Source organism: Crocodylus siamensis, chromosome 9 (assembly GCF_052110815.1).
Source record: "Crocodylus siamensis isolate JL-2025a chromosome 9, ASM5211081v1, whole genome shotgun sequence".
Taxonomy (NCBI): domain Eukaryota; kingdom Metazoa; phylum Chordata; order Crocodylia; family Crocodylidae; genus Crocodylus; species Crocodylus siamensis.
Genome location: NC_143403.1, coordinates 22,892,824 through 22,918,405, shown reverse-complemented (window position 1 = coordinate 22,918,405; position 25,582 = coordinate 22,892,824). Strand labels below are relative to the sequence as shown.

Sequence of the window (25,582 nt, the reverse complement as noted above, 5' to 3'; positions counted from 1 at the left end):
AAATTAAATACCTGAAGTTCCTTTGTTACCTGTATGCCTTTTTTAAATTTGATATTATTGTCTATTAAAAAGGTAAAAACTTAAGTAAAGCCCTTCAGCACACAATCAAAGAAAAAAGACAAAGAATCTGATTTTTCCCCCCACTAAAAGCAGTTTCTTACATCCATGTCTCAGTGTAGAAAAAGGACAGTATGTAAGACAACTATGCAAAATGAAATGGCTTTAAAAATATTTTTATTAAGTTTCTTCTCACAAGTTTGTGCAATATCTGGTATCATGAAACTTTGACAAAGGCACACAGATCTTTGGCACAAACTGACAAAAAGTTACTGCAAAGAAATGTAACTGTCAAACCTGTTGAAGCTTGACAATCTAATGCATCAACCCATCTTAGCTGACAGTCATCTACAATAGCCTATAACCTAAAAATAAAGACTACATGCGTCTCTAATCCAGTTAATAAACAAATTCAGTTGTGCTAGAAACCAATGGATACACTTATTCTAGTCAATACACATGAAGCCAGAGAATATACTTTTATTGGTGCCTACCTTTGCAGATGTAGCCCTATTGTTTCTTTGTACTGTTTTATGTAAGACAAACATTACTTCAGTCCTTTGAACCAAACTGCTATGCGCTGCAACAGGGGTTTGGAAAGGAGATTGTTTATGATCCCTTAGTCCTCTGGCTGGTTCTGCACCAGGGAGTTAGGGGGAAGATGATGTAAACTCCATCCCCTGACAATCAGGGGGCCATTTGGCAACGAGGCAACAGGGCTAGGGACAGACATTCCAGATAAACTGCTTTAAGTGATCAGAAACTGGTTTAAACCTATAACAGAACATACATTTAGTGCACATAAACCAGTTTCAAAATGGCTGAAACTGATTTAAGATAAACCTGGCTGAATGTAGTATCAGACTTAACTGAATTGGGTCAAAGTGGTTTATGTAATGTCTGCCCCAGACCCCTTCCTGGTTTAAGTTAAATCAGAGTCCCCCAGCATCCCAGATGCTTTGCATTCCTGCACTGGGCTATCTGTTCCAGAACAGGGCTGGCCCCACCCCTCTGCTCCCTAGCCAGAGCTCTGGTGGAGACTTCAGGCATAGCAGCTTCTGTCTGGCTTCCCTCTGCCCCACCCACTGCTTGCTGCTCAAGCAGAGATTTTCCCCCTCCCTCTGGCCCTTCCTTCCATCTCCCATAGCACAGACCCCAGCCCCACAGACCCTAGGCACGTGGTATGCTAGCTAATGTTGAGAGGGCTGTATGCGTGTCCAATTTCACTGGGACAGGCAGACAGAACAGAACAGTTCACTTAGGGCTTTTTGGAGCTAATTGAGGTCAGCTGGTAACGTCCCTCTGTTCCTTCCTTGGAAAAAGCTCTTTATGAAAAACTTGAACTAATGAGAGGTTTTTGTTTTGTTGATGGGCTGATAAACGCTGTGTTATCAGCCCCTTCCTGGCTCCCTTGCCTGGCAGGTTTCCAGACAGTATGAAGAAGAAGGGAGACGAAGATTGAAAAGCTCAGTATCATCAACAGATGCATGCATTGCACACCCCCTTTGCCTTAGAGTGCTAGTCGGGGGCTGGGAACACTCCCACCCATTGAGCAGCAAGTGTGGAAAAGCCTGGGATGGTGCAGGCAGGGTGGGGGTTTATACCCCTTTCTAGTGTCCCCCCCTTCTAGCCTGAGTCATTGCAGGCATAGGCCTGCATTTCTTCAGTCGAGAGAGAATATCTGTGCATTTGCAAACCGGTTCAACATAGGCAGATTAGTTTAACTTGCAATGATTGAATCACTCTAGGCTCAGGCCTTTTGAATGTCCATCCCTAGCCTAAGAGTACAGGACATTCCAGTCAAGTCCATTCCCCAAATCAATTATACTCCCCATGCTGTGACTGGAGGAGGACTTCCTATCTGAATGAAAATCAAGTCATGAAATTATGGCTAGTTTTTCTCATAGTGTACCCTCAAAATACTGCAAAAGAAGCAGAAGCAGCTAAAGATTCCAGGCATAATGTTTACTCATAGCAGGTGAAGATAGCTTTCATGCTATATAAATGGTGTTACTATTTTCAGCTGATGCCTTGTTTTAAAATCTGAAATTACAGAAAAATCTAGAGTAACTAAAACTACTAGTTTTGATTAAAGAACATTTGGCTTCTGTAGAAAGTAAACTGCAAATCAGAGGATCACTCAGGAAACCTAAATCAATTACACTGCAACTCTTCCACGTACAGTTAAAAGTAGTCATATCCTAGTTTACTGATGCTCTGCCTTTTAACCCTGTGGGCCAAATGAGTGACTGATCTATGGCCATACATTCCTGTGCATCTGGCTTGTGAGGCTCCTCACAGGTCTGGAAATGTAATGGTGGGGGAGTGGTAATTGCATTAAATTGCCATAGCAATTAATGCTGCCATCACACCCCCTCTGCCAAATTTCCAAACCTGTGGAAAGCCCTATGGGCTAGATGACACAGTCCCAAAGGCTAGATTCAGGTTGCAGGCCAGAGGTTGAGCACCACTGTTGTAGTTTATGCATCTTCCTTGTCCACCTTCTACAGAAAGTCCTTAAAGCCCCTCAACCCACTTTTACCCCAAATCTGACAAATGTTCATATACACCCTGAAATCAGATTCTTCCTTTCCTTTCTTTTTAAACTAGGATGTATAGCAAGATGTAACAAATATTCATTAAAAGTTTGGTATCTGGAGTTAAAGACATTTAACATATTCTGTGTCTGTGGCAAAGGACAAACAGGTATTAACTATATGAGACGAAGCTGTATTCTACATGATAATAAAGAAACAATGAAATTGTGGCAATTTAATTAGTCATATCAATACTGTGTACAGCATCTGAGTGACAGTTCCTCATGGTTGGATGATTAAAAAAAACAAAGGTAAATTAAACCATGTGAATCATTATTACCCCAACTTGTCACACGTCAGAAACAAAAGGTGCCAAAATTGCTTTCAGTAGAAATGAGGAAATGGACACAATTTAAGGGCATCAATTACACCCCTTTTATTTATGTAGACAAAACAACATCATTGTCTTGTCACTAAAAGACAGAATTACCTTCTCTGGGAATCAGTTCATTTAAACACAGTTTAGTTATCAATGCAGAGATTCACAGACAAGATATTTTCTGTATGTAATTGTTTATGTGAAATTTTCTGGCAGTATGAAAAGTGGAGATGAAAAATCGTTGATAAAATAAACCTTTAGAGGCATCTTCCACTAAAACCTGACTGACAGAGCTTGGGTAGAAAGCAGTTGATTGGAGGTCTTTACAGTAATGGGCCTGTCAGGAACTTGATCTATTTCAACATGAACGCGAGAGCACAAATCAATAATGAGACACCAAATCAAATCATTATCAGACTAGAATACTATTTCTGCGAGAAGGTTAATTTTGCTCACTGAAGTGGATGATAACAGTGAAATAAAGGAAATTTAATCTATAGGATTAACCTTGGAACAAGAAAGAAAACTGGCACCTTGGGATTGGTTTAAAAAAAGATTGGGGTGGATAACATGAATAAGCAAACATTATAGAAATATTTGAACTGAAAAAAATAAATGTCCTCATGATTATCAAATAGTCACTGTCAATAAAGCAAATATTTGACTAAATGTAGAGACAAGTTGACTGTAAAGCATAACTACTGCATTTGGATACTTTTCAAATTGTATATGTACTTGCAGTTACTTTCCTGGTAAAATGTCTGCCAATCATTTCCAGTGCTGGAATGCTACATCCCATATGAGAAAATGGTAAAGAACAGAGCACTCAAAATTTGTTTTGGTTTTAGAGGTTATTTCTTATTTTACATATGAAGAATCTCTCTGAAGTCTAGTCCAAAATTAGAATTAATTTTAAGCTCACTCACTGTACTTCTAGGAAAGACATGGTCACGTATGTGCTGCTTCTTCTACCTTTCAAAAAGACTGTTTTTGTTAATCAAAAGATTTGTGTCAACCTAACTGTGACAGACTAAACTGATCTGCCGAAAAATACTAGTATAGCTGTGAATACCATGAAATGTGACAGAATTCTAATAAATAAGTACAAGTCATGTGCACATCATACTAATACACTTACACAACATTAATTCCTGAATTTTTCTATTATTTGCTTTACAATTCACATTTGTTAGTATAATTGTTAGTTACAGTACAGGACAAATAGCTAACACCCAAAAAAGCTGCGTGTGTCTGTGCAGGAGCTATAGCTACAAAATGTATTCAACTGAAAACACAGAACTTGCACATTTCAGAAGAAAAAATAAGTACCTATAATCCTTACATAAAATTACATTTATGTGACAATAAATAAAAAGGTCTTAACTGCCCTTCATAGTATTACAAAATTAGTGTTTCTGTATGGAGACCTGCTCTCAAACAATGTCTCCAACAAGCCAGGCACAGACGTGCTCCTTTTCAACATCAGAAGCAAGTTTGGGCCTTAACATATTGGCTGAAAATCTAACATGGCACAACGCATTTAAAAGGTGAAGGCAGCAGCTTTTTGCCATCTGAAATGTGCATACCAGGCTATGCAGCGGCAGAACCACCTGGATTTTAACTCCTGTTTGCATATGGAAGTTATTACTATGTTAATAAACATTGTGAAAAAGTGTTATCACCAAAAAGGTTCCAAAAAGTTTTATTTCTGTACAATCTGGGATAAGTACAGAACACGTAGTCCAAACAGGCTTGAAAGTTGCAGTAGTTTAGAGTTGATAAATTTCATTTTGCTAGTACTTCTGGATGTTATTGGTAATTCATGTAATGGCTATATAGCCCTTAGCGTCAGAGACTCCTTGCTAAATGGATTATCTGAATGATATATTAGAGAAACTGATCAAAAACTGATATTTTAACCACTAACTTAAAAAGAACAAGGATCAGTCAGTATTATTATAAAAGAAACTCATTGTAAACGAAGTGTAGCTAAACAGTCAAATACGCATCTGAGTGTTTTGAAAGCATGCAAAAAATGCATGCGTTTTAATAATGGGAGAATAAATATTTACTCTTTCATGGAAAAAATAAAGCAATGCTTAGTTCTAAAATACATTATGGAACTAAAATTATTTTTTCTGCTATTTTTCTTCTTTATTAGGAATCTTCTCTGCTACACTTAACTACAACTTCATGTGATACTAGAATATTTATCTTTATTGACAGAGTTTTTAAAGGAACCAGGAAATTTTTCTTAACCCAAGAAAACTGTGGATACAGAGCAGTAAAAACAAAACAGCAGGGGGTTAAGTTAGTCATAGGTGGTTTGTGTAAAGTTTAAGAAGAGAGTAAATTAACTCTGACAAAAGGTAATCCAGGGAGAATCCATTAGAGAAAAAAAATACATGATGTCATAAAATCTTGGAAAACAGCTTGGCTTCATTTTATAAGCTTTGTTTAATGTCTAAAAAGGTTAACATAGCATTATATAAGAGAAATATGCATTTTACTGCAAACTGGATGCATTTTGCACAGCAACAAAAATATTAATACAATTCCCATTATAAAAAAAAAATCACTTTTTTCACATAAAAAACTTTTTAATAGAAATGCTACAGCTGACCTATATCCTAATGAATGATCTGAGGTTAGGTTGGAAAGGTAAGTATACAGATTAAAAAAGAAAGCAGACAGGATATTAGCAGTAGTCCTGTCAATGGTACCCAAAACTTTTCAGCAATTACACAAGTTAATCAACCAAGATATACCATCTAGTGCCTACTGACTCTTATTCTATGGCAGGTGTTCTAAGTCAACATAAAATTCTGGTTGTGCAACATTTCAAACATTTGGGAGAGCAGGACAAACTTCATGTTAGACAAGAAGGCACAGAACTGAGTGGGAAATAAGGGGGGTGGTAAAACTGTAGTAAAATCTTGTTCCCAATGAAGATTATGATACCTTCTGTTGACTTTAAATGTGAATTGGATAAAGGTCTAGAAATAGTGCAGAAGAACAGTAATAAAAAAACCCCTATCACAACCATCAACTCTAACAACAGATATTATTGATCTAGTACTATTGCTCTGTGTTAATTAGAAAGTGTTTATATCTTTGTCATTTCCACTTTGGGTGGAATTCAAGAATCAGATTTGAACTTTCTAGGATATTTTGAACAGCACAGAATAAAACAGCATTATAAAATGTGAAACTTCTGGACTAGGAACAGAAGTTACACACAAACCAGTTTAAGTGATCAGAAACTGGTTTAAACTTGTAACAGAACATAAGTTCAGTGCATATAAACCAGTTTCAAAACGACTGAAACTGGTTTAAGACAAACCTGGTTGAATGTAGTATCAGACTTAACTGATTTGGGTCAAACCAGTTTATGAAACTCCTGTCCCAGACCCCTTCCTGGTTCAACCTAAACCAGAGTCCCTCAGCATGCTTTCCAGCCCTGGCCTGGGCTGTGCTGTCTGCTCCAGCAAAGAAGGGTTGCGGGGGAAAGAGGGGAGGGCAGGGACTGCCTCTCATAGGCAAACCCTGGCTGGGGGCTGGGACCAGAGAAGGGGGCTAAACACATCTCCCCCCACTCAAACTTACTACTGGCTGTTACTGTGGACTGCAAATCCCAAAGGCACCTGGAAGCAGCCTCTGCCTGTACCTGGAAGCAGGAAGAGTCCTGCTGCTTTGAAGCTAGACTGCAAATCCCAGAAACCTTGGGGGCAGCAGGAAGAGGAAGTGAACACACAGCCCATGCTGGCTATATGCCAGAGAGCCGGGCTTCTGGCCTGAGCCACTGCAGACATTGTGGCTGCATTTCCTGAATCAAAAGTAAATGTGTGTCCAGTTGTTTCTTAGTTTAATCTCAGACTAACCTGCAAAGACTGAATCGATTTAGCCCTGCGCTTCTTGACTGTCTGTACTTAACCCTGGTATATGGATTGGCAAAATCTATTGTAATAAATCTATTTGCTTCAGTAGTGCTTCAAAGCTATCCTTATGTATAAAAAAGAAGCTACCCATTGGATGCTATGGATAACCAGCTGGTTTTACCTCAAGTTAGTTGGAGCTTCCAATTTCTGTACGTTTAATTTTTAAATGGTGGTCAGGAATGACAAAGTGAAAAATATCATAAACAGATACAAACATAACTATATTTGTTCATATAAATTATTACCACAATCCACTTGAGCATCTAGCCGCTACCACAATACACATTAATTATAATAATAATTATAAAAAGCATTTTACTAACCCAACACGTATTTTTAACATGCCACTGAAAAGTTCAGGTGAGTTTGAGATGATCCAACCAATATGTATGACAAGTTCTTGCTGAATAACAGCTTCCCTTTGATCTTGTAAATTGCAATTATTGTAAATGATGTTCTTAATCACTCCTGGGGATAGAGGGTTAGAAATAACTTCTTCTTCTTCTTGGCCGAAAGCTCCAAGAGTTACCTAAAGACATAACAACATTGTGGGGGTAGGGAACCAGAAACAGCAAAACACAAGAGATAAATCTGCAAGTTAAATTTCCTACACTAACATTCCCCTGTTCAGATTGAACTATTTTTTTGTCTTAAGTACAGTGTTAAATGAATGGAAATAGTAGTTAGCATGACTGCTATTTTTACTAAAAATAAATGTATTGAAGCAAAAAATCATAATCCCAACCAAAATGTGCTTATTAAATCACCACTATATTATAAGAGAGTTTGGATAATGTAACAAGTCCATGATTGTACAACTAGTCGAGAAATTCGTTTATCTCCTGTTTTTACTGAGGCTTCCTGAAAATTCAGTATCATAATACTGGTTTCTTAATATTTCAATACTTTTTTCCAAAATTATGTTCTAGGTTTTAAAATGGTAATAGAATCCCAACATCAATATTTTCAGAAAAAGCATACTTAAAAATATAAAACTCTAAACTACTCATACTCTACTTCCAGCAGAACAAAGCAACTTGCTTTCTCACAAAAAATGACATTATAAATGGGTTGATAAGGACAGGTAATTAAAAACAAATAAAAATAAGCAACTACAAACCATGCTACATGCTCATTCATTTTCTTCTATAGCTACATAGCACCAGAAGCATACCACAACTCTCCTGTCCAAAATGGCTGAATGACAAATAAGTCATTTCTGTCCCATATTTTTTTAGTTTCAAGTAGTTTCTTACGAACTTATCGTCACTTTTTTTTCTTCAGAGGACAAACAATAGTTACATTTAGGAGAGAGACAAACATCCCATATTAAACTGTTTGGGGCACATGAATGGAAGAGAAAAACCACCAGAATCCCTGTAACAAGTGGGCATCCCGGGGCCTGTCAGTCACTGACTCACCCACTTACCTTGGGACTAACCGCCTGCCTTCCGTTCCTGCCATGCCTTGATGTTAATGATTATGTGATGTTCATCAGCCAGGAGAGGCTGCCTATTTACATGCCCCAATGACAAGGCCTATGCAAACAGCTCAGACCACCCCTGTACTGTCTCATGTCTTGCAGATGTTCCCTCAGTGCTATACACTGGGACTCGAGCTCCAGAGTCTCACACAGGACTTTTACTCCCCACTGGAGTTCGTAGTCCCACTGCCTTCTCACTGGGCTCTCTGGTGTCCTTCACTTAGGGCTCCAAGCTCCATTTCAATAATGGGCTCCCAACCCCATCCCAAGTCTGGGCTCCAAGCCCCTAACAACCCCAGGCTCCAAGCCCCATTTCCAATTAGGGCATCCAGCCCCATTCTGGGCTCCAAGCCCATATGTCCCACACTGTCAAGTGTCAACATGCTAGGTCACAAGTATCCCCAAGCTTATCCCATGCCCTACACTGGGCCTCAACAAACCCTTTAACCTTTTGCTCCAGGAGCTTCTCATATAGCTCCTTGAAGACTCAGGGCCCCACCCCTGGTGGTTCCTATGTGCAGCTTCAGAGCTCACAGTGAATCTGGGCTCTTGCTTTCCTATTCGGGGTGTGCTCCCCTAGCCTTTCCCTCCACAGGGTCACCCGCAAGGCAGCTAGGGCTGAGGCTTTCTGGTGTGCCTTATTCGCCCTTCACTGGGAAGGTCCCAAGTGTAGCATTTCCTGGAAGCTGCCCTGCCACAAGCAGCCCCACTATACCATCCAGCTCCAGCAGGGTGTAGTTTTAGGTTATGCCCCAGGACTAGGAGCCTCCAGCCATCCCCATTGCTCCTACCCTTACCTCTAAGGTGTCACAAGCAGCAACCCTAGCCAGGTTGTTGTTCTCCCGGCTGCTAGCAGGCAAACTGTTGCTGGCTTTCTGTTCAGGGCCCTGCTCTTATAAGGGCCAGCTGGGCCCTGTTCCTATTCAGGCAGTTGAGCCTAACTGGTGACTGCCACCAACTGCAGGCTACCTGGCTGCTGCCTACAACTCTGCATGTAACAGAACACACTGCTACTTAACTTGCTACTTCCTGTGCAAAACTAACATCTCCTTTAGTTTATTAGACACATAATTATTAGGTTTTATATAGATATATTTAAAAAAAATCAACCTTTTCCATAAATACCTTTCTATTACTTGCTTCCATCTACTTTTTGCAAAATAATTTCTCCTTATTTTGTTACATGTATTCCTCCTAAACTGTGCCTATACCATCTTCTCCTGTTTTTCCATCTAGGTTTTGGTCTACTCAACTATCTATTCTATACTTCTCTCTCAGCTTCATTAAAGAAAAGCATGTTGTAGACCACAAGGTCTATACAAATTATCAATAGCAATACTTTTTTTTTTGTTTAATTATTTTCTGTTACTGAATATATAATCTTTAAGTTTTGGGTACTTCAAAAAAATATCTGTGGCCTTCCAGATGACAAAGCCTTTATACATTTTTCTCTTGATTATCATTCCTTAATGCAATTCTAGAAAATAAAGACTTACCTGTTTGCCCTGAACTAAAACATTAGTAATAGATGGTGCAAGGCTGTCCACTAGTTTACCTAAAAGACTTGCTGCGAAGCGCACAACAGACCTGAGGGCAGAAAACAGAGCAATCCGACTGGACATTAACTGCTAGTCTAATGAATTCACATATATGTTTGAATTCTGGTACCACATTTGATAGTTCCAAAGCACTAATCATATAAATATATGGAGTACTTGCGCTTGATAAGTAATGTCAGATAAGCTTTTATTTTTTGGGACAATTTCTAGATTTTTATTAATTACTAGAACAAGCAAAAATGACTGCATTGGGAACTCATTAAACTACAGACTGCAGAAAATAACCAGCTGTTCTTTTCTCTCACAACATTTTGAGAAGAGAGCCTGTCATAATAATTTCTTCTATCAAAATGTCTACTTTTGTTTGGTGACAATTTCACCAATTTGCAGTTAGTGGAAAAAAAAAGATTATTTCCTCCTGTTTATTTTGAAAAGATTTTTGTTGTAAGAGCAAGTACAGCACACACAATACACAGTTGATTACATTTCTTTTTTTTTACTTTTTTTGCCTAAAAGCATTTTATAGGTGAATGATGAAAAGAAGAGAATCATGTAAAGTGCTAGGTTTAAAACCGGCTGCAACTTCTAAGGACAACTGAACTGACATACAGCTCTTACCATTAAAAGCTAACATAGTTCTATAAATTCCCTTTTATGACAAATAAAAACTGAACAGACGTGTGTTTAAGCTTTTCTAAACATGGATTTTGAGGGTGCAAATACTCATTTATCAACAGAGTTAATGAACAAATTGTAATATTCCATAGTTAGTAGAAAATCCGTCAACTAAATTTATGTTGACTTCCGTGAAGACTGCTGTGCACTCTCAGATCAAGAGCAAAGCATTTCAAAATTGCATTAGCTGATACTATCAAAATGCAAATAAAGCAAAAAATCTCAAGCAGCACCATTTCAGACCTTTCTGCACTTTACCTGTTTCCCATGTACCAGTAAAGTAGTAATATGTGGGGCTATAGAAGAAGCAAATTTCTGTGCAAATGCAGCAGTGTAGCGTACCAGCAACCTAGGTGTGTCATATGACAGTCATGAAAAAGAAATGAAAAATAATACTGTTTACATATGTTTTATAAAAAGTCCTCAGATTAGTATACATTAAAAAGGCTAACAATGAAATAAAATAACAACTTTTGTTACTTGGTTATAACTCTGTTTCATTGTGTGAACAGATTAAATTGAAACCTGAAATCAATTCTTGTATTTCCTTAGTTATTATCTTTTTCAAACAACCCCTTCTGGTTAACAAGATTTACAAAGTGAAATAGTACAGCGTATCGTAGGTTCAAATCTCTTCTGCAATACGAAAAAAGATTTCTATTATGCTTTAGTCAAATAGAACAATTATCCAGCAAATACAGTAGACTTCATTTTCCAAAAATCTTTTGAAGCTATTCTGGTAAAGCCATCCTTAACGCAAATGACTTCAAGAGTAACAAGCAGTAAACAGCTCAGATATACTGAGTTAGGTTATTAAATGTAATTTAGGTTAACTTTTGAACACCTACTTTGGCACAGAGAATCGTTTTATATTGTAATATTCCCTGAAAAAATTGATCCTCTTATGTGCTGTGATCCATCTCTTGTTTCCTAAGTAATATACATCTATAGTACAGTTTGTTACAAAGACATTTTGAACACTGTTCTACAGGAACAAATGTTTAACAAATTCATTTTCATTTGTGTCTCAAGGTTAACAGCTAAGGGTTGGTTCACAGCTGGTATAAATTAACAAAGTCCCATTGAGGTCAGTGCTTTCTTACATTCTTTAAAGATCTGGATTAAAGTTTTGAGAATAGGCTGAAAAACCTCCAAGCACCTTTATTTGACAGAGCAGATATGAAACACAAAAGATTCTGTGTACAAACCAGAGCTTTTTGCTACCAGCACGTCTGTAGATTCTTTCAATATGGTCAGAGACTGTACCTAAAAAACAGTTAAAAAAAAAAAAGTGCCAATGGATTGTTATTCAACAATAATAAAGTTAAATTTGATGTTATGTAGTGTAGATTTAGATTCAGCAAAACATTTAGCTTGTTCTAAGTCCCTTAGCTGCTCTCTTTGGCCATGTCCAGATGAGAATGCCTGTGCAGTATGTGACACCACAGGTATGTTTTGTGGTGCCATATACCACACATTCAGTTGTTCTCCACACTGCAAGGGAGCAGTGTGGGTTGGGGGGTTTGACCCTGGGGTAACTTGCTGCTTGCCAGAAGGCGTGTGGCACAGATGTTCCCCGGGGACAACTAGCAGCAGCACAAGGTGCACTGCTGCTAGTTGCCCCCAGGGAACCTAATGTCCATACACATGTGGACGAAGCCTTTGGGTGCATACAGATGTTTGGGGAGGTTAGCTGGTTAGTTCATGTTAATGGCCACCTAATCTAACTTAGATCAATCTACCTCTGCACCGAGGCAAACTAAGTGCATACTGTACAGAAGGTCCAGGAAGGTTAGATCAATCTAAGTTACCCTACATCCGAAGTAGTGTAACTTAGATTCGGTGGCCATTTTTAGACTAATCTAACTGTCCTAAACTTCTACATAGTTTCAAGTGTAGCCCCAGGGCTGGGAAAGCCCAGTCACTGGCCCCAAGCCCTAGGGCTGTGCTTTTCCTACCCCCCACCCTGCAGCACTACACTGTTTTTATCCCCTGGGACCCATGATTTGACCCCAGGCGGACAATGTCCCCATTCTCTTCCCCATGGACCAGACAGTCCCCTCTGTCCACCAAGCCCCCATCCCACAAGCCACTCTCAGTGCCAGTTTTATCAATGTTTGCTGATGCTGGGAGCTGAGAAAGAAAGTCTTGGTGGGGGGGAAGGTTGTTCATCTGGGGGTAGAGGGGCTCAGATTCCTAAAAATAGCTCAGGTCATCCTCCCAATCCTACCAAACCCTCACATACCTCACCAAACCTGCCTTCCACAGACCCTGCCTGCCCCCCTGATTTTCCCTGTGGACTTTGCATGCCTCCCCCCCGCCTCCGCCCCAGCCTTCTGCAGACCCTGCTAGCCCTACCCATCCCTCCTGCAGATTCCACTTGTCCTCTCAATCCCTCCAAACCCTTTGCAGATGCCACATGCCCCGTTCTTTCCTTCAAGCCCCTGTTCCTCTGATTTCCCCCCTCTCTCCAGCTTCTCCCACTAGCCCCTCGCATCCCAACTTATCTTAGATCAGGTGGCCATTTTTAACTCAATCTAACCTTCCCACATGTCTGTACTCAGAAGGAAGGTTGGTAAAATCCAAGCCCCTGTGAATAGCAGATTCACTGTGTACTATGTTCTACCCAGATAAAGTATTCTTAAGGATTTTTCCTGATTTCCTGCCCAGGGGTTTACAGAAGTTCAGCAGTTAGCATATTAACTTACTGGTATTTTCCCCAGAAAATCGAGACCCAGGACTTTGCAAAAAAAACAAAAGGACTAAACCACGTGCACAGAACTTTACGAAAGCCTGCAGCTATTTTCACCTTAGTCAAAAGTTCTAAAGGTACAGTAATATTAGCACAGAGATATTCTAATTTGATCTCAGATTCTGTCACTCTATGTTACGAGACTGCCACAGTGGGACTGCCTTCTGTAGTCAAGAAATTTCCACAATTAATGTTGGCATAACTGAACCCTGCAAGGCAGCCTTGCATTTCATCACCAAATACTGGGCAATTGCAGAAGGTTCCATGGCAGAAACTGTTTGGTAAAGCGACCTCTCCAGTCACTGCTCACCTAAAACTAGTTCTAAGACCATCCCCTTTAACCATGTGGGCATTGCTTTGGATTCACTCTCAGTCTGAATGTGTTTATGGACAAATCACTGGCAGCCCATGAGCTACACGCAGCCTGTGAGGGGTTACAACTGGTTCTGTAGGTTCCTGCCTGGCCTACTTCTCCCACAGTTTCTGCTGCTGCTGGAGTTTGAACCCTACCCACCCTACCTCCAGCTTCATCTTCCTGCCCTCACCCTTGGGGGGAGTTTCAAAGGTCACATGATGTGTAGTCTTTGGCTACTCAGAAGTGGATAGCTCTGTGTTACATACACAAACAGCTGTTTTGGGGAACCTTTACAAAGCCGGCATGCTTACTGGCTTCTTTATATCATTTCCCTGAAGAATCAAACTGTAGAACAAGAGCATATGCAAGGTTGGATTGCTCAGAAACACTATATTTATGTTACCAGTGAGCGTGGGGGCTCTACACAGATCCTGTACCTTACAGACACTCTGTGAAGGGCATGGATAGAGCTTTTATCCAGAGATTATTGCCAAAGAGGCCAAGAGGCCTACCCTTCAAAGCAGAGGATTAACTACAATGAAACCTGTCCAGTTTTGCAGGACTGAAAAATTGCAGTTGGACTGGAAACCACCACATAGGAAGTAACAGTGAGAAAACTTTTAGTTAATTCTGTTTGAGATATCTACTGGATTTAAAATTCATAGCCAAGAGGATTGCTTTTCTCTACAGGACTTTTTTGTACTACAGGTACAACAATACCATTGCTTCAAGAATAAATTTAGCTGTATTAGAAACTTGAGTTGCCAGATCATAGCAAGATCAGAGCTTCAGAACTCTGGGGATATCAGCTGGGAGCTTCTTCACACCATTATATGGTGGAAAGTGAAGACCAGATACAAAGATTTTGGTTTTTCCCATTTTTATATGTTTTAAACTAGCTATTTCGTATAGCTCAGTGTGCTAGTATGGGATGATAGGAGTTCAGTCAGGGATTAACGTTTTTAGTGCAAGGTCAGCAGATAATAAGGTTATTGCTGTTCACTATTTCATCTTGGATAAAACTGCTGACTTGGCATAGTTTACTGCAATCTGGTCAGATACATTGTAGGAACATCATTAAGCCCAAATGTTTATATATGGTTATTTAGTTAATCAAAAGTTAATGTCTGGAACGATAGGGTGGTTGTGTTAGTTACCTTCACCTTTAATATAGGACGGTCTCCTACAAGACATTTCATCACCTTGTTTGGTGATGTAATAAACTGGGTATTCCAAACAATGACCCTATAGGGCTACTGAGGTCAAAGCAACATTTAAGGTCAAAGAAACATTTTTAGATTAAAAAAAAAAGATATTAACAATATAGGTGGTCACTTCTCCCTCCTGTTCAGAAGCTGAACAAGCCTTTCCTAAAACTTCACAAAAACCTTACAATTTTATATTTTTAAAATACAGAATATTATATTTGATGTTGTTTCTGACCTGTGATTTATAAAGTGATACTGTATGAAAGATGTGTTTATATCAGGAGAGCCAAGTCTCACTCAGGTTTCCCACCCTTAAGGTTAGACCAGAGGTTGTCAACCAACGGTACATGTACCCCCTGGGGGTACTTGGAACAATCCTAGGGGATGTATAAGAGTGGGTGGGGATGGAGCGCTGCCACCCACCACCATGAGCCACCGCCTCCCAGGAGCAGGGTGGCGGCGAGGGCAGCAGTGACCCTGTGTGGGCGGCATAGGTGCCATCTGGCCGGCTGGATGTGGAGGGGTGCAGGGAGGAGGCAGAGCTCTCATGTGTCTGCTGCTGTTGCCATCCACCACCCCATGCTGCTGCATGAGATTCTTGCCCCCTGCTCCATATCCAGCTGCCACTACCAGAAGTTCTTAAAAAAGGTTGAAAACCCCTGGGTTAGATTGCCCTTAAGCAGCGCCTTATGAAATTAAGTGGTGATGAGAAAAGTCACCACACCTAGGAGTATAAAAAGGAGGAAATATGGCTTAAATACTAATTCTTCGCTTGATTTCTTCTTTTAATAGGGCATGCATGTGCGTATGGATCGAGAAGAACAATTTAGAGTAACCTTTGAAAAAGGTAGGAAACCCTGGGCAACCAAGCCTTTTGGATGTTTTGAAATATCTCATATGTATTTAACTCCAGCACTCTAATATAAAGCTAGATACAAAACTGAAGAGCAAATACCTCTAGAGCTAATACTTGAAATTAAGTCCCTTTTCAGAATATAAATCAGTCAGTCTACTATTTCCTATACATTTCAGATTAACTAGCACTGGCAGAAACTGGTCTTCAGTTTCATTTTCATGTACAAGGTCAAACCCATTGTGACACAAATAAGTGTGCTCAGAATTATGAGCAGGTAACATACTGCATGAGAACAATTTAGAGGAGTTAATGCATTTAACAGCTCATTCCACTCTTCAGTATACAAATGTGCATTTTCCATTTAAAAAAGAAACTGCTTTAATGGAGAGGAAAATAGCTACAAAACATCTCATGTGCATGTCCATTATTCATGTTTATCAGAACTACACAGAAACCTGCTTCCTGAAATATTTAGAATAATCAAATAAAAGGACCTCTTACCTTCCTTGGTGATGAAATTCGGTCCTTCCCTTTTCAGCAAAACACTCAACAATAATGCTTGACTTGCTAAGCAATTGCAGTCCTAAAAACAAGAATAAGCCTATAGAATTTCAAGTGGGAAGTAAAATGCATCCAGGTTACGAACAAATTTCAAATCAAACCTAAGAACAGGGTTGGGTTTTCTGGGGGCTGCTGTTTGGTTTCAATTTTGTTTTCAATTTTTCTATTTCTATACAATGCAAGTTCCAAGGAAGAAGGATCTCCCTCTGTAAAATCTCAAATCTACTTGCCTTCTTCTAGACGGCAAGTAGTCAGTTTCAGGATTTCAGGTAGAGGTGAGAACTGTCTGCACCTCACAAGGTCAAGTCATATTGACTCCTTCATTTTCCATCTCTAATCATGGAAATAGTGTCATGGGTGACACACACAATATGTATTCCTTGTATACAGTTTTATAACTGTTTTCACTGCTGCATAGTCAATAAAATTGTGGCCATCCCAAACTAGGCCCCCTCCCCCAAACTAGAACTTGTCTCTGCTTTTGGCTTCTACCAATTGGCAATGCAAAGCTTTTGGATGGGATGATCAGTTGACATGATTTGTCTCCATTTTTCTACTGAGCCAGAATACTAAAATTTGAAACACTAGTTATTGTCCTCTAATACAGGAAGCAAATAGGGATTTTCATACTTAATCTGTACATCCAAAATCATGAAAATATGAAATCTGTTATGACCGCCTTCATAACTTAAAGTGTGCTTTTTCATCTTCCATTTAGAAATGAGGTATTTATTTATATGACAGTGTCTCCCTTTTTAGATTATGCTGGAGGTTGTATGAAGGGAGTATGAAAACCGTTAGCTGGAATGTTGTTGGAAGGTTCTGTGACACCTGGACTATAGCAAGGTCAAGCTGAAGGTACAACTCATTGTAAGAGTGTAGCAGGATTTATTTTGTCATTCTTACCTATCTGAAGATTGCGGTATAGAACAATTTATAAAATTTCCTTACATTCAGTTTCTGAAGAATTTCATAAGTTGATCTGTCTTTCCACTCATGAATATTTATTTCCGGTTGCTGTTCTAGTTCAGAAACATTTGGAGTACTAGATTGTCTCTTAACTTTTGAATGTTTTGGAAGTTCCAACTCCTCCAAACTCTTAAACACAGAAGGCCTGTAAAAAGTAATAGTTTGATTCTCTACAATGCAGAAAATGTTTCTTAATTTTAATTATCAAGCACATAATTAGATTTTGCATGCATTCTTACTCTGATTCACTGATTCTTAGGAAGTCAAGTTGTTCAACAACTGCACCAGATATTAAAGTCTGAAATTAAAAGAAAAAAATGAAAATACAAAGACTGCACATCAGTCTGAATACTGCACATAGTGACCTGAGAACAATGTCATAAACAAAACAAGATGCCCTTTATTAGACCAGTTAGACTAATCAGAAACTGCCACTTCTTTTTAAACTGCCATTTTTCATTTTGCTTTTCATTCACTTTCTCTTGATTATGAAAAGTAAGTACAGTGTCACAACAAATCAGAGCAGGAGGCATTCTCCCAAATATTGGCAGGATGGGCTGGGGAGGTGGAAGGGGGAGGGAGGGCATTCCCCAGGGCTGGAACCATCCTAGGGCTCTAGGACAGTTCAAAACGGTGGACTCATCTACCTCTGGCCCACAGTGAAATGGAGGGCTGCAGGGAGCAGGGGGCATTCACACTGGTGACTGGCAGGATGAGTGGGTAGGGAGCATTTTTCTGAAGTTGAAACTGTCCTGGACCCCAGTCTAAGAGGCAGAAGGGACCTTCCCCATAGCTCAACTCAGTCCTGGTGCCCAAAACAAGTGAAGTCACACTCCTTGTACTCCCTGACGCTGCATCAGCTAGGGTGACTCTAGTCAATGCAGGAGGCTGGGACTGGAAAGCAGTTCTCCTTGCCTCTCTCAGCTCTATAAGGTGACAGATTGTCTATTGCACCTGCTGCTTTTCAGCAGTTGCCAAATGCCTACTGACAGCTTACCCTCTTCCCCAGAAGGGGAGAACACAGGCTGTAAAATCCCTGAGCTCTTCTAAGGGTGAGGGAGATTCAAGGAGTAACCTTCTAGTGCTCTCTGGCTGGAGAGCTCCTGTTGCTGTCCAGTTAGGGGCCTAGAATGCTCCAAGTCCCAGGCTATTTTTCTAGAGGTAAGAATATCAGCTTTTAGTACTAGAAATGAATGCCAATCCAAACCCTTTGTTACTCATCATGATTTTTGGTCTATGCTGTATAAAAACATAGGTGTATAAAAGCAGGCATTTAAAAATAGGAAGAGGGTGATATGAAAATGACTTGCTTATATGTGAATGTTTAACATGGTATTGCCATATTATGCAAGAACCTAGAGACTTCCATTAGCCCATAGGTACAGAAATACACAGTCCATAGTAGGAAATGTATATGAATCTATATAAGCTACTCTGGTATGACAGATGTATTTCTGAGTACTGAACACTCCTGATGCTAGTTAAGGAGCTGAACACTGCAACAGAGTGAGTTTTCTGGACAAATGTTCTATCATGCTTTTTGGTCTTCTCTCTCAATTTCAGTTACGTTGCAAAAAACAAACATCTCTCCTGGTTTCTTTCTTCCTACTCTTGCCCCCAACTCATTTTAACTCACTGCAGTCTCCCCTACTCAAGTGCAGGCTATGTAGTGGCTTATTCCGCTATTCTTAAAGTCTTGCTACATGTACTTCTCTCAATCTGTCAGGTTTCCTTGCCACCTTCTGTGTACACCTGCAGCTTATCATGCATACAGAGTTCCTGCTCCCTGTGCTTGCATTCAGGTCCTTTTAAAAACCTCAGTCTCAGTTCCTATTTCAGCCTTGCATGAAGGTTACATTTTGGGTGGTGGTTGCTACTGTTTCTATCATTTGTTCCATAAAGGAGCTTACATGCTTTTTACATTTATCCTGAACAAAGGCTAGTTGTTTTACCAGCCAGTGTCAGTGGATTTTCACCCAATCCTCAGCATAACAAATCTACAGGGCTTCTGTAGTTTTAGTCCGTCATTCCTTAGTATGGAGCAGCGATTCTCAACCAGGGTGCCTTGAGATTCTTTCAAGGGTGCCATGGGATTCTGCACAATATTAGGATTATTAGATGTGAATTCTGATTCACAAGATAAACCCAGAGATTTCAAATAGGAATCCACAGGGTTAAAAACATTCTGACCTGTTGTGGCTTGAGTTCTCTGCAACAGAAGAATTGGTCTATTCTTTTTCTGTAGTCAAAAGACAAGCGAAAACAAGGAACTAGCACTTTCCAAGAGATGCCTTGAATCTAACAATGGGTGCCCTGAATCTAATGAGCAATGTCTTAGGTCTAAAAAGGCTGAGAATCACTGGTCTAGAGATGCTTCGTTCCCCGCCACCCCAAACACACACACAGACTAGGTTTATTCTATTGAACCAATTCAGAGGCTTTTTTAAATGTGTTGTTTTGCTACTCCTCAGTAAGTACATTCTATGTGTATACTGTGAACTTTTAAACTGAGTTTTCATGTTTGCAGTTTAAAGTGGAGTACAAATACTAGAGTTGACTATCATAATCAAAGGCTGTTTTTCCTCTTTCTTTCTTCTTGTTCTGCTTTATGGCTGACACCCCTCTTCGTCTCCACCTTGCATAATGCCCCGGAGAACAGCCGACGATGAAAGTAGTTACAGACAGTGGAAGTGAAAATTAACAGCAGTGTTAGAAACCTTATGAATGATATGCTTCTTAAATGGATGAATGTATTTTCACATACATTTCACAAACAAAGAATATGTACTCCTTTGGTGGAGGCATGTTCCAATATGTATATCTAAAACATACCAGCTGAACATAATTTATAAAGATGTAATACATATTGACTTAATAGATAATGTATTATTGCCATCATATTGCAATCTTAGCCACTTGCTTAGGTTTCACACCCCTCACTGTTTAATATTATAAAACTTAAGAAATAAGGTGGAAAAAATCCAAATTTGATCATATCAATACAGTTATAATCTGTATTAAAATATCTGGTTCTAACTAAGCAAGGGCAAACATGAAAAAACCCTGTTAATGTATATAGAACCAAACTGGCAAAAGATATTACCTTTAAAAACAAGTAATCATCTTTCTCATTAAAAAATATCCAAAACTTCTAGGCTGTTGGCATTTTATATACTGCAATGTCTTAAACCAAGAGAAATGTTGAGTTTAAGTTTCAATTACATAGCTGCCTTGTAATGTCCAGGGTGTTTATTTTTAACGGAATTTTGGAGTTAGAAAAAGAGATTTTAAATGTCATTTCAATAATATTTTACAGAGGAATCGTAGGATCAGGATGATTCCTATTTCATCCAAACCAGTTTGCCCATCCTTAGTTTAAAATTATAGTAGGAACTAAACCTTAACTGCAACAATTAATATACAATAAACCATAATGGTATATACTGTGCTAATGTGGGGAATGATTGCATTGTACAGCCCTGGAAAAAAACTCAGCAGGCTTTTAAAGAAATATAGAATGAAAAAAAACTTGACAAGAGCAGAATATGTAATTTTTTCAAGGTGTCACAATTGTTAACTGTGCTCATCACTAAATTAAGTGCCTGAGACCATTGACAAATGAAAAAAAATACAGCAAGTTAAAAGGGCGCAGGGAAATACTGCACATCTGCTGCTCCATGGTACCTGCTCATGCGTCTACTCTTATCACCTGCAGCAAGTAAAAGTTAAATCAAAGCAATTTGCCTCTCAAATGAAGCGGGGCTAAGGGAAGCTACTGTGGCATAATCCTTTACTTAATGCAGGATAAAAGTTTGGAGATAGACAATTACTGTGAGAGGGCCTGGCTGATGCCACCCTCTTAACTTTTAAAAGGTGGATGTACTTTTTTCCCTGCAATTTACATCCTTCATGAATAAGAAATTCAACATAAATAGAAGTAATTGCCAATCAGATAAACCTTCTTCAGTGCTGCTTATCAATTATTTAAAGAATTTTTGTGGTAGAACAGTGAGAATGGATGGTCTCCAATGACTTTGAAACAATATCATGTTTAAAACAACTTAAAGGCACATTATATAGAGGATTTTCGAGACGTTCTTTCATGACAATATAATAATTTAATCAAATACAGAATAATAGAAAGGATATTTACATTACAGTAAAATATTAGAAGAAGCTTATAGGTAGTAGGCAGCACTTTTCATGACAGGTAATGGCATCTGCATTAGGAAATTCAGCTTATAATAGCAAGAAATTGTATGAAGTCTGCTTGGCTACTGTTATTTTAGAGAGTTATTGACAGCCTTTATATGCTAGAGTTAGGAATATTCTGTTTGAGAGGTGAATACCTTCCAAGATGTAAGAGATTTTAACTAAGACACTACCATCAATAAACCAAATAAGTTAGTTTTTAAACATATTAGCAAAAACTGGGTGAACGACTCACATTAAAATGTAGACAAAGCAGTTGATTTGGCCATCAGTACAACATTAAAGATGGTTTCAACATGTTATCTGGGCAAGGGTCTCCCATTAAGATTTATTTTAAAGAGCCAAAACATTAAAACTACAACATACACTGTCTCAATTAGGATTTTAGCAGAGCCAAAACATAGACTGACCTAGCCAAAAAGAGATCTCTCAGTATTTGGTATCAAGGACTTGACCTCTGGTGACAAGACGAATGGGAGTAAGGAAAAGAAAAAACATCTTTCCCAGCTCTTGGGGGGAAGGGGAAGGAACGGGAGAGGACGCCCCACCATTTGTGGAGAATGTAATTACAAAAGGCTAACGCAAGAAGGCCCCATGCTTCTGCTGAAAAATAGGGTTTTCATTAAATATATATGACTTCAGAAGTAAGCATAACTCTGAAATTAATTTCATCTTTAGTTCTATGATGCTAAATGTGCTACTGAAAGATCACATAGAAAAGAGAAGAATTTTGCTGGAATGAGAGGTCTACAGAAATCATTTACAATATAAGGAGTAAGAGAGACTACCAGAGCATGAGCGAAACATTTAGGGGAAAAAAAAATACCTGAACTCTATCAACATGAACCTTCACTCCTCCAATGATTCCCTTTTTAAAGTCTGCCAGCATATCCAATATTGGATTGAATCTGCTTCCCCTAAAATTTAAAAAACAGACACATTAATATCACACGTGTAATCATATTACAAATTATGCTCCTCTTAAGAGATATATATTCCATACCTTATGTTATCTTCACGGATGAGCACAAGGAACAAGGGGCGACCATGCATTTTCCAATACTGCTTAATGAACTGCAATGCGTTCTAGGTAAATGAAAAAGTATGTGCATTAGATGCAGGGAACTCACAGGCCAATACACTGTAACAGCAGCAAGCTAAAATAAAGCCATTATTTAAAAACCCAACAGACTGATGGTTTGGAAGTTAGCAATCAAATGTTTTTAGTTGCATTTGTTTTTGGTTTTTTTTGAACAATGCAAACAGTTTTCAAATGCATAATTCTGCTCAGACTGGTGATTTACTTCATACTTAACATTTCATAAGGGGAGTAATAAAAATATGTAGGGTTTGAACTGCCCTGTATATTATGCATAGAATGTATTGAGCTGCTAACACAGAAAGCACAGATATTACACCTTCTATACACCAGAAGTCCTTTCTTCAACTGCAGGAATGGGAAGGTACAACAGACAATGTTAGTGCTCCTGCCCTTCACTTAGGTTCATCCAAGGAATGCAATTTTCAATTGTTGACCAAGGCTCAGTAAGAGAACCCTGATGAGGCTCTGAACCAGAGCATCTCTTAAATAAATCTGTCAGGCTTATGTCCCCAACTAAGAACACCTGCTTCCGAAAAGAAGCAAAGGTTTGTGTTATTTTAATGCCACTCACTTCTGAATGATCAGTCACTGAAGAACATCCACTAGGGTCTATTCTGACAAGCAGTACAGTCATCATAATATTTTTAGTGTTCTTCCCATCATAACTTTGTATTCCTTATGTATCAAGACATGCATACTATAGATTTTAACGTCCTATTTCCAATACTGTATATCATCAAGCCTTTTGAGCTATTCCTAGGAAAAACTTGTATTTCACCAGTTTTGCATAAGACAAAACAAATAAATACCTTAATGTCATCAATCAACATCATAACATCCTGAGACATGTAGAAGTCACTTAGATCAAAAATGATTGGGTAACACACTACAGTCTTTCCTAGTATGCGATAAATCTGTGGAGAGAGAAACTAATGTTAACCACTTCTCTAAAAAACTTGAAACTACTTAATATTAACACAGCCTAAAAACTAAAAATAGTCATAATTTTGCAAAACTGTCAAAATAGTAATGAGCTGCAAAAGGAACTCCTGAGAAAAAAATCTTAGGAATCCACATTCTTTTTTAATTAAACCAGTTCACCCCTATTATCATCATGGCTGTCTTGGGTGAGTAAGTATTACTGTAATTGGATGCTTAGGAAAGGCGTGAAATAATTTAACAGTAGATAGCTTGTGCTTTATTCTTAATGGGTTTACAAGGTCCATTAAAAACATTTTAAAACACAAAACAAGATTTATGTACAGTAAATAAGATTACATTTATTAAATTGAACAATTTAAATAGGTCTCTGCATCCAGTGAATAATTCAAAGTACGCCTGGAATACACACTAATTATGTAACAGAAACCCATCATTTCAATGACCTTTGATGTTCCAAGGCATCCTATAGGCCTGTCAGGTCTTCCAGATAATCCTAGTTTGTCATTGATCCCCAAATGGAAGTAAGCCTGTAAAAAAAAAAAAAAAGTTGTGAACATCTTAAGATAATTTCTTTACACAGAGGTTCAGGCCTTTCTGTTCATCTCAGGCAAGAAGCAGCTGAAATGTGAATTCTTCCTTTTTGGTTTTTTTTTTTTGGAAGAGGAGGCAGACGAGGACATGCATTTACGATATGGTAATTCTTGCTGTTACCTCCTTTTTTTAAAAAAAGATATTCATCCATATCACAGTAAAAGAACCAAGATATACAAGACCATAAATGAATGTGCAGTCAAAAGACTGAATTTGGCCCACTACCTTGATAAATACTTGTATACCTACATTTAAAAGTTCATTCTGTATTTAAATGAAACTGGGAATAGATTATTAAAAATCAGCTCTCAGTAACATCTTCAGTGACAAACAATATTCAATCCAATGAAAGCTACTGTTGGAAATGCATTAAAATTGAACTTCCATACATCTGCTGTGTAAGTATAGTTTTACCTCTTTAGCTAACTAAATTTTTAGGGGATATTGTTCTTCATGGAAGTGAAAGGACAGCTGATTTTAACCATAGTATAGTGGAGACAGTTAGGCACTATATTAGCTTTGCAAAGATGCTTTTACTATGCTTGGACATCTACTGTGATCCTGAACATCAAAGCCATTATATTGTCCTTGGTCTTTTCAGACAGAATTAGTTCCTAATTCTGCAACTTGTGTGAATGTTGTGTCCCTGGATTGGTGCAGTGACTCCTGCTGATGTCTAGTGTACTTCATGACTTTCTATTTAAAGCTCTGTTTATACAGACTACATTAACTCAGACCAAATTAATACTTAAAAATCTCAAAGCATCCTCAATGTAGCTAAAATATCTATGTGAAAACAAATCAATAATAAAAAAGGGAAAGATAATACTCCCTAGGTTTTGATATTATTTTTGGCTTTTTACAGTTTTACCAATAGATTATTTTTTGTTTATCTATATATCTTGTGTTCTTTTGTATTCTAGAATTATGTAATCATACGATACACAGTTTATTTTTTGTTTTAAGTGCACAAACTATCATTACACTTTCATTTTTATTTGCATTTAATGTCAGGTCTCACATACTTTGAAAATGCCATTCCTAGGGCAAAATAGAATTGGAACAGCAATGCAGAAGATTAAGATACTTTATTCTGAGATTAATGCATTAGTAACATGTAATAAACAGACATCTTTGGTTCTTTGCTTAATCACATTTATGTAAGCTATTTTAAGTTATACTTGGCATTATTTCACCTGATATACTAATAAATACCAAAGACTTATAAAACTCTATCAGATTGGTTGAAACATAATGAAAATGTGTAACTACTTGAACTGTAGATAAGCAAGACTACCCATGCAAATTAAAAACCAATGTTGGCAACTGCCATTTTGAGCAATTTGAGATGACAAACTTCCTATTACTAAAATTAAATTAAATTCCTTGGGAGGCAAAGATGACTT

The 25,582-nt window shown here is 38.4% G+C and overlaps 1 protein-coding gene across 3 annotated transcripts in view; it reads right to left on the bottom strand.

Moving 5' to 3' along the window:
• Positions 1-25,582, bottom strand: part of PHKB (phosphorylase kinase regulatory subunit beta) — a 198,946-nt gene that overhangs the window by 13,479 nt on the left and 159,885 nt on the right. For 2 of the 3 annotated variants that reach the window (XM_090062024.1, XM_090062023.1), the window contains 10 exons: positions 24,029-24,112; positions 23,453-23,557; positions 22,545-22,627; positions 22,368-22,458; positions 17,569-17,627; positions 17,312-17,474; positions 16,301-16,382; positions 11,837-11,894; positions 9,891-9,981; positions 7,235-7,440 (listed from right to left, as the gene is read on the bottom strand). In XM_090062024.1, the coding sequence (XP_089918150.1) occupies positions 7,235-7,440; positions 9,891-9,981; positions 11,837-11,894; positions 16,301-16,382; positions 17,312-17,474; positions 17,569-17,627; positions 22,368-22,458; positions 22,545-22,627; positions 23,453-23,557; positions 24,029-24,112 (1,022 nt within the window). Of the gene's footprint in view, positions 1-7,234; positions 7,441-9,890; positions 9,982-10,886; positions 10,978-11,836; positions 11,895-16,300; positions 16,383-17,311; positions 17,475-17,568; positions 17,628-22,367; positions 22,459-22,544; positions 22,628-23,452; positions 23,558-24,028; positions 24,113-25,582 lie in introns of all 3 variants that reach the window. The other variant, XM_090062022.1, reaches the window with a different exon arrangement.